We start from the raw sequence: 14,400 nt of genomic DNA on the forward strand, positions 1-14,400 counted from the left end.
CACCACGCCTGCTCACAGGAGGTGGGCCTCGTTGAATGTAAGATAATCGCTATTTTGAATGGCTTTGGTGACCAGTTCGGAGAAACTTAGTCCACAGGTAGCACGACAGAGAGCGTCTTCCTCTTCTAGTGGCAGACGATGGGCAATCATTCCTTCTTCGTTCTGCACCCGTCAGGTTGGACGAGTTGTTGATGGCTCGATTGTAGAGAGTCCGAGTGGTCTCGTCCAGGGCGAGCGGGTTTCTATCTACGTTAACCTGATAGCGCCGTCGTACAATTGAAACGACGTGATGGTAGCAGATTGATGCTTTGGAAGAATCCCACATGGAAGTCTGCTGATGCCTGAATAGCCGAATGGGCACCAACGTGACAGGGTGTTGTCTTATTTCATGAGACGAAAATCTACCGCTATTGATTTCCAGACACCGATTCAGCCGTTTTCAGAGGTCCATTTCGGTCTTCCAGGCCTTGGTCTACATTGTTATCTTGCAAACCTGCGGGCGAATTTATTCCAGCCTACTAGGCTCAGGTACCTATTGAGCGAGGTTTTGAAATAATCCTTAGGTCTATAAATTCAACAATGAACTGATCCAGAGAACCAACAAGGTATACAATCATAGTGGTGATAAACATGGGCCAGAAACTCCCGGCACTTATTCCTAGAATTGGAATACCGGGGGATTCACTATACCCATCAAGGGTGTGACAAGGATTGAGTCGTTGCTAATAGCATGCCGTAGAGGCGGATCGAGATCAGGAATTGGAATAAACAAATAAAAATAAAATTGACTCAATAGTGGAGGAGTAGCATTGGAATTTTGATGGCTGCATTTGCGGATAAAAGTTGCTTTTTCTCCTGGGCATCAGCGTAGAGCAGGCTAGTGTTATCTTGAAGCGGCTATGGCATGGTATGAAAGTTGATATTGGTTCTTTGTGCGTTCGGCAAGCGAACACATTTGCCTATCTAACCGCGGCTGCATACGAAGTACCTCATACTCAGGCATCCAACATGTTATCTCTAACTAAGAAAATGTCTGTGCAGTGTGGCGCACGCCGCAATGATATCTGGTTCCACTGCCCACTCATCAATCGCTGGTTAATGTTAACGGTACGGCTGACTGGTTATAGGGAGGTGGCGACTTTTTAAGCCCGCCGTACTTCGGAGCATTGGATCCCGGGATGGGCTATAAGCTCTAACTACGAGTCCCACATGGTCGATCCCTCAACGAACCAGCAACAGTTATAGAGTACATAGAGTACCTTGGCTTCTGATAAGATTACCTTAGACAATTACACAAATTCTTGACTAAACAATCTCAATGCGAAGCCAACCATCTTAATCACGATGGACACATATTGTATCAAAAAAAAATCAATTCCCTGATATAATTCAGTATATATACTTTATAGCGATGACCGGCCTCAACTGAGCTCAACGCCATCTCTACGGGATTCAATTTCACGTAGTGTCCCGACTACCATTTTAAGCCATCGGAGGACAAAATGTCGAGCCCAAAAGTACCTGAACAGGTCCTGACGAAGCCACCGCTAGACGATGAGGCAAATACTGTTGTGCGGCGTTCAGAGATTGGTGAGTCCATGGTCATAGACTCTCACGCCGAACGGAGTGTGGTCTGGAAGTTCGACCTCCGCATTCTCCCAGTGTTAGCGGGCATGTATCTCTTCAACAGTCTTGATAAATCGAACCTTGGAAATGCTAAGACTGATGGTCTGGAAAGTACGTGGACTGGCCCTATTATATGGGTTGTGTTTAGTGACTGACGTGCGTTTCTTTGTATAGCCACCCTCCACCTACATGGTAACCAGTACAACCTGATATTGAGCATCTTCTTCATTCCATATGTCTTGACAGCCCCATTTCTTGGAATTCTGGGGAAGATGTATGGTCCCAACCTTGTTTTGCCTTGCATGATGCTGTGCTTCGGCGTCTGCACACTTCTTGTCGTCGCCGTCTACAATTTCGGTGGCCTTCTTGCGATTCGATGGTTCTTGGGCATGTCGGAGAGCGCTTTCTTCCCTCTCGTGATCTATTATCTAACCACGTAAGGGTTCCCGATCTGCAAGCTCAAGTTCAATGCTAAAAAAGGATGACATGCCATACAGGTTTTATCGTCGAGGAGAACTGGCAAGGCGTCTTGCCATTTTCTATGCTGCCCAGAGTATCGCTTCTGCCTTTTCAGGGCTGCTTGCTTTTGGCGTTTTCCATATCAAGTCCGGTTCGCTGGCCTCATGGCGCTACCTTTTTCTCATCGAAGGCGCTGGTACTATCGTATTCTCCATCTTTGCATTCTGGTATTTGCCGCGGTCTGCATCTGAGGCCAGCTTTCTCACCGCATCAGAGAAAGTATTGGCATATGACCGGATGAGGCTCGATAGTTCTTCGGTCGTTAATGAGAAGCTCAATATTCGTGAGGCATTTACCATCTTCAAACATCCTACTAGCTGGATTATTCTGGGTATCGAAGTCTGCTTGGGTGTTCCACTACAATCCGTTCAGCTTTTCTTGCCCCAAATCATCAATCGACTAGGATACAGCACCGTCAAAACAAATCTCTACACAGTTGCCCCCAATGTGTCCGGAGCTGTCATGCTTCTGATCTTGGCGTTTCTCAGTGACTGGACCCGGTGGAGATTTCCGTTCATCGCATTGGGGTTTCTCTTCACATTTGTTGGTTTTATTATTTACGTCGCCATTGATGTCGAGCACGATATTAATGTTGCCTATTTTGCGTCCTTCATGATGACCTGGTAAGCGAGATATCCTTTCCTTAGCATTCTACGAGTTTATTGAGTTTCCTACTAACGGGCATTTAAGGGGCACATCGGCACCATCTGTTCTGCTAGATGTTTGGTACAATAACAACATCGCGAGTGAAGGAAAACGTGTGGTTTTGACCAGCATTGCTGTCCCTCTGGCTAACCTGATGGGCGTGGTTAGTTCAAATATCTTCCGGAATCAGGATGCACCAAAATACATTCCGGCTCTCATCACAACCGCTGCCTTTGGAGGAACTGGTATTTTGTTGACTCTGATTCTTGGTGCCTGGATGATAATAGACAATAAGCGACGAAATGTGAAGCAAGGCATCACGCTCAAGGCTCTGGATGTCCCAACAGAAAGGTTGAGGGATGGTCCTTCTAACCCTGATTTTAGATGGTTCTACTAGATTGATTTCTAAAAATGACGAATTTGCATTTACGTAGCATTTTCTTCTTATTCTGCGATGTCTTAACAGTATATATTAAGCTTATTCTAATTAGAAAGGGGAGAGACGTTATGCTGTGTGCAGTTTGATGGGAAATGTCCTTCTAAACTTTTTTATTTATATTACCAGGACGAAAAACGGTTGGGTTATATTCTGATTTCGAGCCGAAGTTGGCTGCGAGAACCAAACTTGGTGTTACTAGTACTTGTGGTTAGTGTCTATTGGGATTTTTACTTTAGAATCAAAACTAAGGCCGTTTAGTTTACTACGACTAATAAATAAAAATCAATACCGATCCGTGTCTACTATTTTGAGACTGCTGTCTCATCCTATCTCATTCGGACTTGTTCATATAGAAAAATAGATAAATCCAGTGCTTAAAAAAGCCCAAGGAAAGAAAGAAAGAAACTTAAAGAGCAAGCACAGTATCCTCCGCACCAATGCCTGTCCATTCCAGCGTCTTCCGCCACAAGAGCTCCTGTTTCTTCTCATCCTTGCTCTCTGGCGAACTCTCATCCTTCTTCCGCAACGTAAAGTACCCCTCCGCATGTGAATAATCCCCCCAACTGCCAACTCTACCACATCCACCCCTGCATCACTCGCAGTTCTCATGGTTGGATCTATTAGCATCCGTAATAGCGGACCCAGGGGCTTTATGATCAACCGCGACATTATCTTAATACTAGTCGGCGTATTCACCCGCAATGCGCGTGAGTCACTCAGGTTTCCCGGATTGACCGCAATGGCGGTAACGCCGCCTTTCAAACGGTGGTCACTGCTGTCGCCTTCGTCGCCCGCAGCGGCGTGCAGACGACGATTTAGGGCGTACATCCAGGCTATGATGGCGAGTTTGGAGACGGCATAGCGGTGGAATCCGTGGCCAAGGGGGTCATCATTTGCCTTTATGTCTCTAGGATGGACGAGGGAGTCGATATTGACTTGTCCTTCGCCAGTCTCTTCCACATCTGGTAAAGATGGCGGGTACTTTTCCAGTGAGTTTTTACCGGGGTAATGAGCATCGCTGGAGAAAAGAAGAATGCGGGCATTAGAAACACAGGAGGTCAATAGACGCAGAATAAGGGCCGCATGGGCGAGATGATTGATTTGGAAGGTTTTCTCGTATCCATCGCTTGTTAGTTCTGGGGGGCCAGTGAGATTCCAATAGAATGCGTTGCAGATAATGCTGGCTAGCGGCGGCACGGTTCCTGAGGCGATTTCCGAGGCTAACGAGCGGGCAAAATCGTGGACGGCGGGGAGATTGGCTAGGTCAAGAGCACGGAGGGACACACGGTCCTTGAATGGGGCGATAGTTGCTTGTAGCCGCTGTGTATTGGGGTCGGAAGAGGCTGACGGATTACGCACCGTCAGGATTGCGGTTATGTCGGGATGGGTGGAGAGGAGGTGATGCACGGCTGGGATGGCGAGGGAGCCATTTGCGCCGGTTAGGAGCACGGAGCTGATTGCCATTTTTTGTTTTTGGCTTGGGGTTGCTATGCCTTGCTTTGCTTTTGCATGGAATCTCAGCAGCAATAAATGCTATTTACGATAATAGCACATACGCATGAGATGATTCTGTCTATGAACAAGAAGAGGGGAATGAATTTCAGCTTAATAATAGTGACCGAGATCCTCCCCTGTCAATATCCGCCAAGCCCTCAATACACGCCGAATGGCTCAAACAACAATTAATAACCAGAGATAAATCAGCGAATACGCGAGCTGGCGGAAAGAACTAAAATGGCCTGATTGGCTGCCGAAAGTACCAAAGTTTAACAAATTTCCTCTTTATGTTAGGTTTGTTCGGCTTATTGATAATAATATTTTGCATTGTTGCAATGCTTTGCCCCGAAATAGATCTCCTTTGGTATTTATGCGCACACATGTAGCTAGGATCTATCCAACAGGTTTACGGAGCTAGCGGTAAGAGGATGTTCTTGAGGATTTCAGAGCTAGTGCAACTATATTCTATGAATATGGATGGATGGTGTGTATTCAACTTAGATTGATATATACAAAGATCCTAATTTGTATAGAGAATAAAATAGATAAAGAGAATCCTTAAGTGCTACCACCTATACACGCATATGTGTTAACATCTCCCGCGGCGTTTTCGTCGGAGTGGAGAGCGTCCATTCCCGCCTGCGTCACTGCCCAGCCTAGGTATTGCCTAGGAAGCGCCGTTCCCTGGGCTGTACTGAGGAAATCCTGGGGGTCTGGCACGCACAATGTGGACCCGATGTCCATTTTGGTGTTGGGGCAGTCAGTGACCCATGGGTCGGGGTAATTCATGCCCCAACTACATACCTGCAAGGAACTGAGGCAGTTGAAACCAAGATCGCCATTGGTGAGGTTCAGCTGAGTGACATTGAAAGTAGGACTACCACCGCCAGAACAACCGGCTGCTCCGGCGAAAAGCATTTCACCTGTTGTATAGCCACTGAATGAGCCATTATTAGCGGCCTGCTGAGCATCGTAACCAAGGAGCTGCGACATGACAGAGCTGCCATTATAGCCATTGTCAGAGGTCGAGGTGAGACCGTAGGTTATGTCGGCCGAGTTATCATACCACCATATATTGCATTCACCATTCTTATCGTAGCCAGAACTGCATCCAAAGATCCCCAGATCAACTAGAGAGTTGAGTTGAGTACCGTTGGTGAAAAGGGCATGCACGTCGGTATTCCAAGCTCGGGTTAGAATGAAGTTGTTTAATTTGAGCAGCGAGGAAATGATAAAAGTATACATTCCCGGAAGCATAGCTTGTTTCATCGAATCCAGGGAAGGGTTATCAGTTCCAGAAAATAGACCATGAGCGGACAGCGCGAGAAAGCTGTCAACGTCGTTGATGGCAGGATCAAGGCCGTTGGAGACACTGGTTTGTAAAGCAGAAGTCACCTTGCCAAGGCTGTCAGACACATTCTGCCAGTTCATCACTTCTTGATTGAAAGAGCTTGATTCGGGAAACAAGAATTTGGCCACACCCAGCGCTTGTCCCAAGCCCGTCTGTCAGTCATAAATTATTAGCTTACTTCTCATATGTCTAGATAATACGGTGGGAACTTACAAGCAACATGCCAAACCACGACGGTGCTCCCTCTGGAGCACTCACAAAAGCAAGACCAATAGCAAGAGCTGTTAAAACGTCGTTCAATGCAACGTTTGCCGTCTCAGGAGGCTGTACAATCTTCGCAATCTCTCCAACAGAATCTGACGCTATCGAGGAGACATCCCCAATAGTAGCGTAGTAGTCTTGAAAAAACCCATGAATGTTGAAAACACTCAAGGTAGCGTAGAAAATCCGCACAGAGTTCCAAGGATATTTCTCATAATCTCCCGAAGAAGGCTCTTTACACAGAGAGTCACTATGTAGCGCAGAACAATTCATTGGAGAATCCGCCGTCATAATATTCACAAAGCAATCACCGAAACCGTGATAGGCCGGGTGACTGTTGCAGATGGATTCATATTCTCCCCACCACCATTGCACGAAGCCATCCATATCAAGTTCGTCCCAGCACGAAGGATCCGGGTTACCTATGTCGGAACAATTCTCCGAGGGAGGGTCTGTCCAGAACAGTTCAACACCGCCTGGTTGCTTTTCAGCGATGGCGATTTGAGGAACCTCAACGTAATGAGTGGGTACCGCGCTGGGTGTAGCGCATACCGTGGTAAGGGACACCGAGGACAAGGCTATGATAGTCGGCACGGAGCTTGCGGTAGCAGTGTGATCCCCCCACAAGTGCAGTACTGGGTCGAGTAGACCTCGAAAGGAGTAACGATCTCGCAACCAACATCAGGCGCGGTGACCGGCTGGTCAGCCGATACCATGGATTGCCAGGAAGTCCACTCATCCTGGTAGGTAGTGATGGGCGTGGGTGTACCCTCACACACTGTCGACGTGATGACGCCGGTGGCCTCTGTGACTTTCAAGAGAGAGGACGAAGTGCAACCGATAACAACGCCATCTATAAGAGTCTCAATGACTGCGAAGCCGCTAGATGTTGGTGTAGCTGTATACGAAGCACTTCTCGACGGAGTCCTAGAAGGCCTCCGAGAAGGTGTCCTCGAAGCAGGAGTAGAAGCAGAGTTTAGGGCAAATGCTGAGGTTGCGAAGGCAAGAAACAGGGCTATGTGCCCTGACTTCTTCAGAATCATCATGGGCATGTATAAATGAATGTATACTAGACAGAAATCCAGGTGTAGACAAGGAGGGATTGAAATATCTTTAAAGCAGAAGAGAATGAATAATATACCGGTAAAGGGTATGAAAGTGCAAGGCGATGCTAATGTTATATGCTTTTTCACTCAGTCAGCATAAGCGCATACGGTCTATCATTCAGATTTTGATATAACCATCATGCACGACTTTTAACCTGAAAAATTCTAATAATATCAGATTAATTTACTATAGTAACTAAGTAACCCTCCTGAATACCCCTGTGAGCACTCTGTTTCATCAGCGACCATTGCTTGGAGAATGGGTTACTCGATGTGGATGTCGATGCGCCAATCTGACAGGGCTGACAGGAAACGATAGGCTTATAATTAACTATTCAATTTTTATTTTTAGGAGCGGCCACTATCCCCTCACCCGTCCCAATTAGCGCCGTATTTCGTGGAATCTAGCGCGCCACAAAACGGCGCGGTTCTAGAAATTGGATAATATTAATATTCTATTTAACTATTAAAACTAATATATTTTAACTAATTATATGTAGACTAGTTAAGCTTTACTAATAGATCATATAGTCTCAGCAGTGAATCTTCAAGCAGAGAGCAAAATTGCATGCTAAACATCCTGATCTTGATCGTCCAGCTCTTTCAGAGTCCTTTTGACATTTACTTTTTGTATAGGAGTACCGTACACAAACTGCCTGCTGTGATAGTTGACCTCTTTGATGATTTAATTGAGGATCAAGTCAGACTGTAGATAGGTCAATCTCTTGGGATATAAAAAGCTCTTGATAAAGCCTGTCTCTAAATTCTAACTGGCTAGGAGACTTGCTATTATCTTGTTGCTTATAGATATTATGAATTCTAAAAGCATTGATAATTGTAGTATCTGATAGCTAGTATAGGATTGGAAGCTAGGTCTATCTAGTAGAACTATGAGTCTTATAGGCAGATCTGTATTGATCAGCTGGATTAACTCGATTCATATAGTGATTATAGTTATCTACGAATCACTTCAGGATGAGCCTAGGAGTTCAAGCCAAAAGAAATGAAACTAGGAAAGATATTGGAATTGCAGACTTACGCTATGAAAGGATGTCTGATTCCACATAATAGAAATATGAGACCATCTCAGTACGAACACTTGTAGGATCGTTTGGAAGGAAAATCAAAAGATTTAATTTCAGAATCACCATCGGAAGCGACCCACGTTACAACCCTATCAAACCCAGTGAATTTGGAAGGCATGAATAGTGATAAACCCTCCTCAAGTTTGAAAGACATAGACATGCATGAAAGTTTGTCAAATTTAGGGAGAGGGAGGGAGGTCTGTTATACAATCAAGTTTTCATTTCGGTTGTTGTTCCTGCTATTATTGAATTGGACGATGCATTGAGTTCATGTGGCGTTTTCATTTTCTCGACCGAGAGTTGGTGACTTCGGAGAAAACATCATTGTGACCTGAGATGAAGGAGCTTTTCCTAATGAGGAGCCCATTCGTTGAAGTCTCAAGAGAGAAGCCTCAAAGCCTCAAAGAAAGGAGAACTTAAATATCTAATCCGCTAATAGTTTGTTCCTCCCAGCAATTTGCCAGACCATCATACCCTAAGTTTCCGACTGCTATCTTCAACGGATTGTGCACTTTTTGTCATGAGTGTAAAAGAGCGAATGCTAATTTTAGAATACTAAAGTTACATGTTCTCAGTATCATGAATGAATCAATCGATTGATCAATCACACCCGTGGTGCCGTTTGACCATATTTAAACTGAGAGTGATGAAATGAAGTAGGTCTAAGAGGTGGGAATTGAAGCAGAAAAATAAAAAAATAAAAATCATGTTCATCCCTCGAGTTTGAGCTGGTGCCTGGGAAGGACTGCCTAGGGCATGCTTAGCGCGAACACTGAGTAGCCCCCACGAGCACCGGGCGCTCATGAGCACGCGCTGGTCTGGCTGAATATAAAGCGGCGCCGTGCTGAGCGCGTTAGCGCCGCACATCGCGATAGGGCGAACTTGGATGATTTGCTTGCATTAGGTTAAGAATCCTACCCACCCTGAGGGTTATAAACTCTGCGTTAATATGAGCTTGTGATGGCATATGAATACTAGGGTCTTTGGTGCTGTAACTTTCAGACTATCATATTAGATTAAAGATATTAAGTAATCTGATAAAGTGGTAGATTTATTAGTGGCCCAATTGGATGACCGAGGTTTGAGGGTAATTGTTTAATACGGACTCCTATGTCCGTACCCCTTGCATCCATGGAGCCAAATGCAGGATCGTACTGGCTTACCTTGACAACTAGCTCAAAGGACTTCAATTATGATTCTAGTATTGTACTTTCTTTAATAACACTACATCTCAGCATGTACATGGAAACAAGTATAGAGATTTACCTTTATTTTGTTGCTGTACGGAAAATTGACCGTTGTTCCTACAGAGAAACAAATAACGGGTAAGAAAACGATAATGTATGTTGCATTCCACAGGAGCTTAGGTATGCAACACAGTCGGGGAGCAATTAGCCGACACTGGCTAGTTGTAGAAGTTCCTTGGAATGTTGTTGAGGGAGTAACCGACGTCGATATTGGAGTTTTGAAAGAGGAAAAACGATACGTTACTAGATTCATCACAGACGTGCTACTATGAGGGGTTCCTTCAACATACTGTAATAGGGATTCAATGATTTTGCAATTAAACCGATAGGAATGTATTGAGTGGTCACATTTTCGTAGATTAATGTATGCAACTGAAATTTTATGTAGCATCCCTGGCTGAGACATCCCGATCTGGACTGTTATTCCACGTGGGAATTGTTTGGTTAGGACTTTTGATCAGATCTCCGGCCGATCCTATAAAATGCTCTCCTGTTTTCTTTTTTGGCTAATCTCTCATCTCACTTTCTTATATTATGTATGCGCAATGATTAATTGATATTCACTCATTTCTAGAACCGCGTATCTAGTGCTGCATATACTAGACTCTAGCGTTCACAACAGGCACATATCCATAAATTTTGGACATAATGTTGAAGACATCACTCTTTTCTCTTGCCTCTCTTTCGGTCCTTTCGAGGACGGCCAATGGCTATGGGGTTACTGGTGTATCTGCTGGCGTTAACCCTGACACTGGAGAACGACCCTCGCGCATCGATTTGAGAAACCTACAATCGGCTGGCCCAGCATTTGATCTCTTCGTGCAAGCACTCGCTCAGTTTCAAAGCGATGACCAGAGTGACTTGGTTTCGTATTACGAAGTTGCAGGTATACCTAACCAACATCCAAAAAACCCTCCTCCGTCAAACCTTCCATCATACTAACACACACAGGAATCCATGGTTATCCATACAGGTCTTGGGATAACGTAGACGGTCAATACCAAACAGGCTATTGCTCGCATGGATCGCCAATATTTCCGACCTGGCATCGACCTTATCTCTCCCTATTTGAGCAGCGCATCTGGTCTTATGCTCAAGACATTGCGAATTCATACCCGGATGACCAGCGCCAGTCATACGTGGACGCAGCGACAACTCTAAGAGTTCCTTATTGGGATTGGGCAGTTAATCCGAATTTACCTGAAAGTACGACGTACCAGAAAATCGCGATCAATTCTCCAACCGGCCAGCAGACGATTGATAACCCGTTATATTCGTACAAGTTTCATCCGTTACCGCTGGGTACTGATATTCCTAACAATGACCCTGTAAGTATATGCTTATCTTATTGTAAAGTTTGATCAATTGCTGATTAGACCGGCGGTTTTTTCAGCTAGCGAAATACCAGGAGACAGTCCGCTCCCCGGATCCAAACACAGGCGTGACCCGAATTGACAATGTCAACTCGGGAATGAGTTCCAACTCTGCATGGTCAGTTTGTCGAATCTAATCCCCAACATCTTACTTTATGTTCACAACTAACCCGTTGTGAAGGTTGAAATCGAGTACCTATCAGCTTCTTTCATCAGAAACAAACTACACAATCTTTTCCAACAATGTGTTGACAGACCGAGGTGATAACTACAATAATCTTGAAAGCATCCACGATGGAGTACATGCCCTAGTCGGTGACGGAGGTCATATGACATACTTCAGCATGGCTGCCTTTGATCCCATCTTCTGGATGCATCATGCGTAAATTCTCAGCCATCACATATATTGATTAAACTTAAACTAATATGATACAAACAGTTCAATCGACCGCATCTTCGCTCTCTGGGAAGTGCTCAACCCAGACTCCTATGTTGAGCCAATGGCCGACGCATATGGAACATTCGTAATTCCAGCAGGCGGAATCGAAGATGTCAATACACCGCTATATCCATTTCATCGTTCCGATGACCCGAATGATTGGTGGACATCGGTTTCCAGTCGCTCGACTCGAGATTTCGGGTATACGTATCCCGAGATCCAGGACTGGGGTGTTGATCAGGCTACACTTCAGAATAATGTGCGTACGGCAATTAATAATTTGTATAATGCTCCGGCTCGTATGGCTTCTACATCAAGAAAGCAAAAGAGAGGGGCGTTCGACGGAGTGAAGGGGCTAGTCGATGTGCCTGGAAGTGGGAAGAGCATGGCAACAAATGCAGTGGCAGGAAAAATGACAGAGAGCGATTTCGACAGTCTTGGAGTTAACAATTTAGCCAGAAACTGGGCTATCAATGTTGCTGTTGACAAGTACGTTTCTTCCCCCATCAATGCATATTTACATGTTACGAGCCGCGGAATAAGCAGAATTACTAATTTGGGAAACATCACGAAACAGACATGCACTAGGCGGAAACCCTTTTCAAATCCATTTCTTCTATGGCCAACCAGATGCTAGCATCAAACCGAGCGACTACTACCATGCCGAGAATCTCATCGGCACGTACCGAATTTTCGCCGGTGCCAATAATACCCACAGTCTACAACTATCTCCGAACCAACAACATCGCTCATTATCTAGTGATGGGGACACGCCGACTCTTTCCGCAGGACAGATTTCGCTCTCTCCGCTTCTCGCGCGAGCGATTGCAAATGGAATATTACCAGACGAGACGTTGGGGCCTGAACACGTCGTCCCAACGCTCTCGGACAATTTGAATTGGCGGATTACTGACTCAGCTGGCCAAGAAGTTCCCGTGGCAGATTTAGCGGATCAGGGCAAGTTGCGGGTTGGAGTGGTGTCGCGAGAGGTCGATCCGATTGTGCAGGGGGAGGAGCATCGGTTCCCTCGGTATGGAGAATGGGTTCAATGGGAAAACGCGACGAAGGGGAAGTCGGGGGCTGTGTAGATGTCTAGTGATTTCCTTTATTTTACTATTTCATTTTTTTTATGTTATTTCAAATACATGTGTAACTAGCGTAAATAACACGAGGTGGCAACGCTATTTGAAACATGCATACACATGTAACACAAGTAAGCACTTTGTCAGATATGAAAATACTTGGGAAGTAAAACCGCTAGTTCACCCGCACTTCATTTATCGTACATGGTTGATATGAAAAGATTATTCATTGTTTCAATAAGTCTCCCACATTCGGCAATCGTTCTCTTTTCCCCTCTTTTACCCCCCTCTCAACGTTGAATATAATTCGGTAGTATTCCGCGGAAACATCAAACTGCCGACCTGATGCAGCTAACAGATAAACAGGCTAGCCGTGGACGTTCTCAATAACAAATTTAGGCCAGTCGAACCGATGCACCAAAAGGACCCTAATCCGTGGCAAAGTACTGTGACCTGTATCACGCGGGACATTTGAGCATAAACCAAGAATAATTTTTAATTTTTAATTTCTAATCGCCTTCAGAGACCGAAATCGCCAGTTACTTGCCGGCAGTGATCTTGTTGGTTGAGAACTACTTCAGGCTCTATTTATCTATCACAACAAGTACATGCAATGAGAATAATAGCAATTATTCTCATTAGTATGAACATCTCTGCATTTGATCGAGTAATGAATATTAGCTTGTGGGGCTCATGGTTACGTCCAATCTTCACAATTAAAAAGCTAGCGGATCATAACTTAGCCAACAAATCCAACTCCCCAGCCAATCACAAAAGAATTCAGCCCAGACAGTTGAGTTGCAATAATACAAAATAAAGTACACCATTGGCTGGTATTTATGCCCGTCCAATGTGGGCTAGGATTGCCTCCCGAGGGGCTCACCCGCAAATAGCCATTGCGGCATATTGCCTTCGGCTGAGTGAGACACAAATGCAGAGTACAGAGCACAAGTACGGATTCAAAAGTAAATCTAGTTCAAGTAGTACACGGACCAAAGAACGCCGTCCAGGATGGTCTTACTAAGTGGGTCTTACATCTGGTAGCTATCTTTGACTCTATTATTCAGCCTGAGCATTGCCCTTTTCCCTCTACTCAAAAGAGGAATTTCTGCCCTCGCTTCGCTCTCCGCTTTACTTCGGGTGTGATGGAAGGTAACCACTATTCCCGAGTACTAGTCCCCTAACAGCGCCGTCTTTTTTAAACTGAGAGATAGGAGAAGGCTATTTTTGCTTTCGCGTAGTAGATTGCTAGTGGTTGGAATTCTTCTCGCCTGATGGACCGGGCGGTCGGTGTGCAGTTAAAAAAGGCGTTCCAATGACATGCATGCGCTAGATTACCTGCAATGGAAATAGAATCACTAAAAGAAGCAGCTAGGTTCTTGGCCGGCTAAAAAAGCTCCCCATCTGTTTTCGCGGCGTTTTCCCGGAAGTGAAGAATCCCCCAATGGAATTGGCAACATTTTCTGGAGACGAAATACGTCCAATTAGAGTACAAAATGTGGCTGCAGGGTAGTACCCAATTGTCGACAGTGACACGATATGGCGACTCAAAAGGCCTGGATCCAGAACGTCCTCTAGCTTGGACATCGGGCGAATGCATGCGCTTTGCCACTCTTCATTGAGCACTCGGGCCCTGGAAATTTTCTCCCAGCCAACCTGCTGCTTTATATACCAGGTAACACCCCGTGAACGATCGGCAAAAACCAGAAGGCAAAAAAAGAAAACTTTCT

General features: G+C 45.2%; 4 protein-coding genes across 4 annotated transcripts; 3 read left to right on the forward strand and 1 right to left on the reverse strand.

Annotated features, from left to right (window-relative positions):
* Positions 1-1,502: 1,502 nt before the first annotated feature.
* On the forward strand, positions 1,503-3,187 carry BGW36DRAFT_304021 (putative MFS transporter; the record flags this gene model as incomplete). The annotated part of the gene is made up of 4 exons (XM_046211930.1): positions 1,503-1,737; positions 1,801-2,062; positions 2,124-2,768; positions 2,836-3,187. 4 exons carry the CDS (start codon positions 1,503-1,505, stop codon positions 3,185-3,187), a joined length of 1,494 nt encoding a protein of 497 aa, XP_046068087.1.
* Positions 3,188-3,635: 448 nt separating this feature from the next.
* On the reverse strand, positions 3,636-4,693 carry BGW36DRAFT_431321 (uncharacterized protein; the record flags this gene model as incomplete). Its single annotated transcript, XM_046220969.1, has 2 exons — positions 3,636-3,816; positions 3,891-4,693. 2 exons carry the CDS (start codon positions 4,691-4,693, stop codon positions 3,636-3,638), a joined length of 984 nt encoding a protein of 327 aa, XP_046068088.1.
* Positions 4,694-5,984: 1,291 nt separating this feature from the next.
* Positions 5,985-6,488, forward strand: BGW36DRAFT_386937 (uncharacterized protein). The gene is made up of 2 exons (XM_046217061.1): positions 5,985-6,229; positions 6,291-6,488. The coding sequence occupies exon 2, from the start codon at positions 6,298-6,300 to the stop codon at positions 6,469-6,471; it is 174 nt and encodes a 57-aa protein (XP_046068089.1). The 5' UTR covers positions 5,985-6,229; positions 6,291-6,297; the 3' UTR covers positions 6,472-6,488.
* A 3,936-nt stretch (positions 6,489-10,424) lies between these two features.
* On the forward strand, positions 10,425-12,676 carry BGW36DRAFT_303192 (tyrosinase; the record flags this gene model as incomplete). The annotated part of the gene is made up of 6 exons (XM_046211853.1): positions 10,425-10,662; positions 10,728-11,104; positions 11,170-11,267; positions 11,331-11,531; positions 11,589-12,077; positions 12,166-12,676. The coding sequence occupies 6 exons, from the start codon at positions 10,425-10,427 to the stop codon at positions 12,674-12,676; spliced, it is 1,914 nt and encodes a 637-aa protein (XP_046068090.1).
* Between the last annotated feature and the right edge of the window lie 1,724 nt (positions 12,677-14,400).

Source organism: Talaromyces proteolyticus (genome assembly GCF_021365285.1).
Source record: "Talaromyces proteolyticus strain PMI_201 chromosome Unknown BGW36scaffold_11, whole genome shotgun sequence".
NCBI lineage: Eukaryota > Fungi > Ascomycota > Eurotiomycetes > Eurotiales > Trichocomaceae > Talaromyces > Talaromyces proteolyticus.

What these genes read in the sequence shown, in the direction of transcription:
- BGW36DRAFT_386937 (XM_046217061.1), top strand. Translation starts at nt 6,298, where the DNA reads ATGCCAAACCACGACGGTGCTCCCTCTGGAGCACTCACAAAAGCAAGA.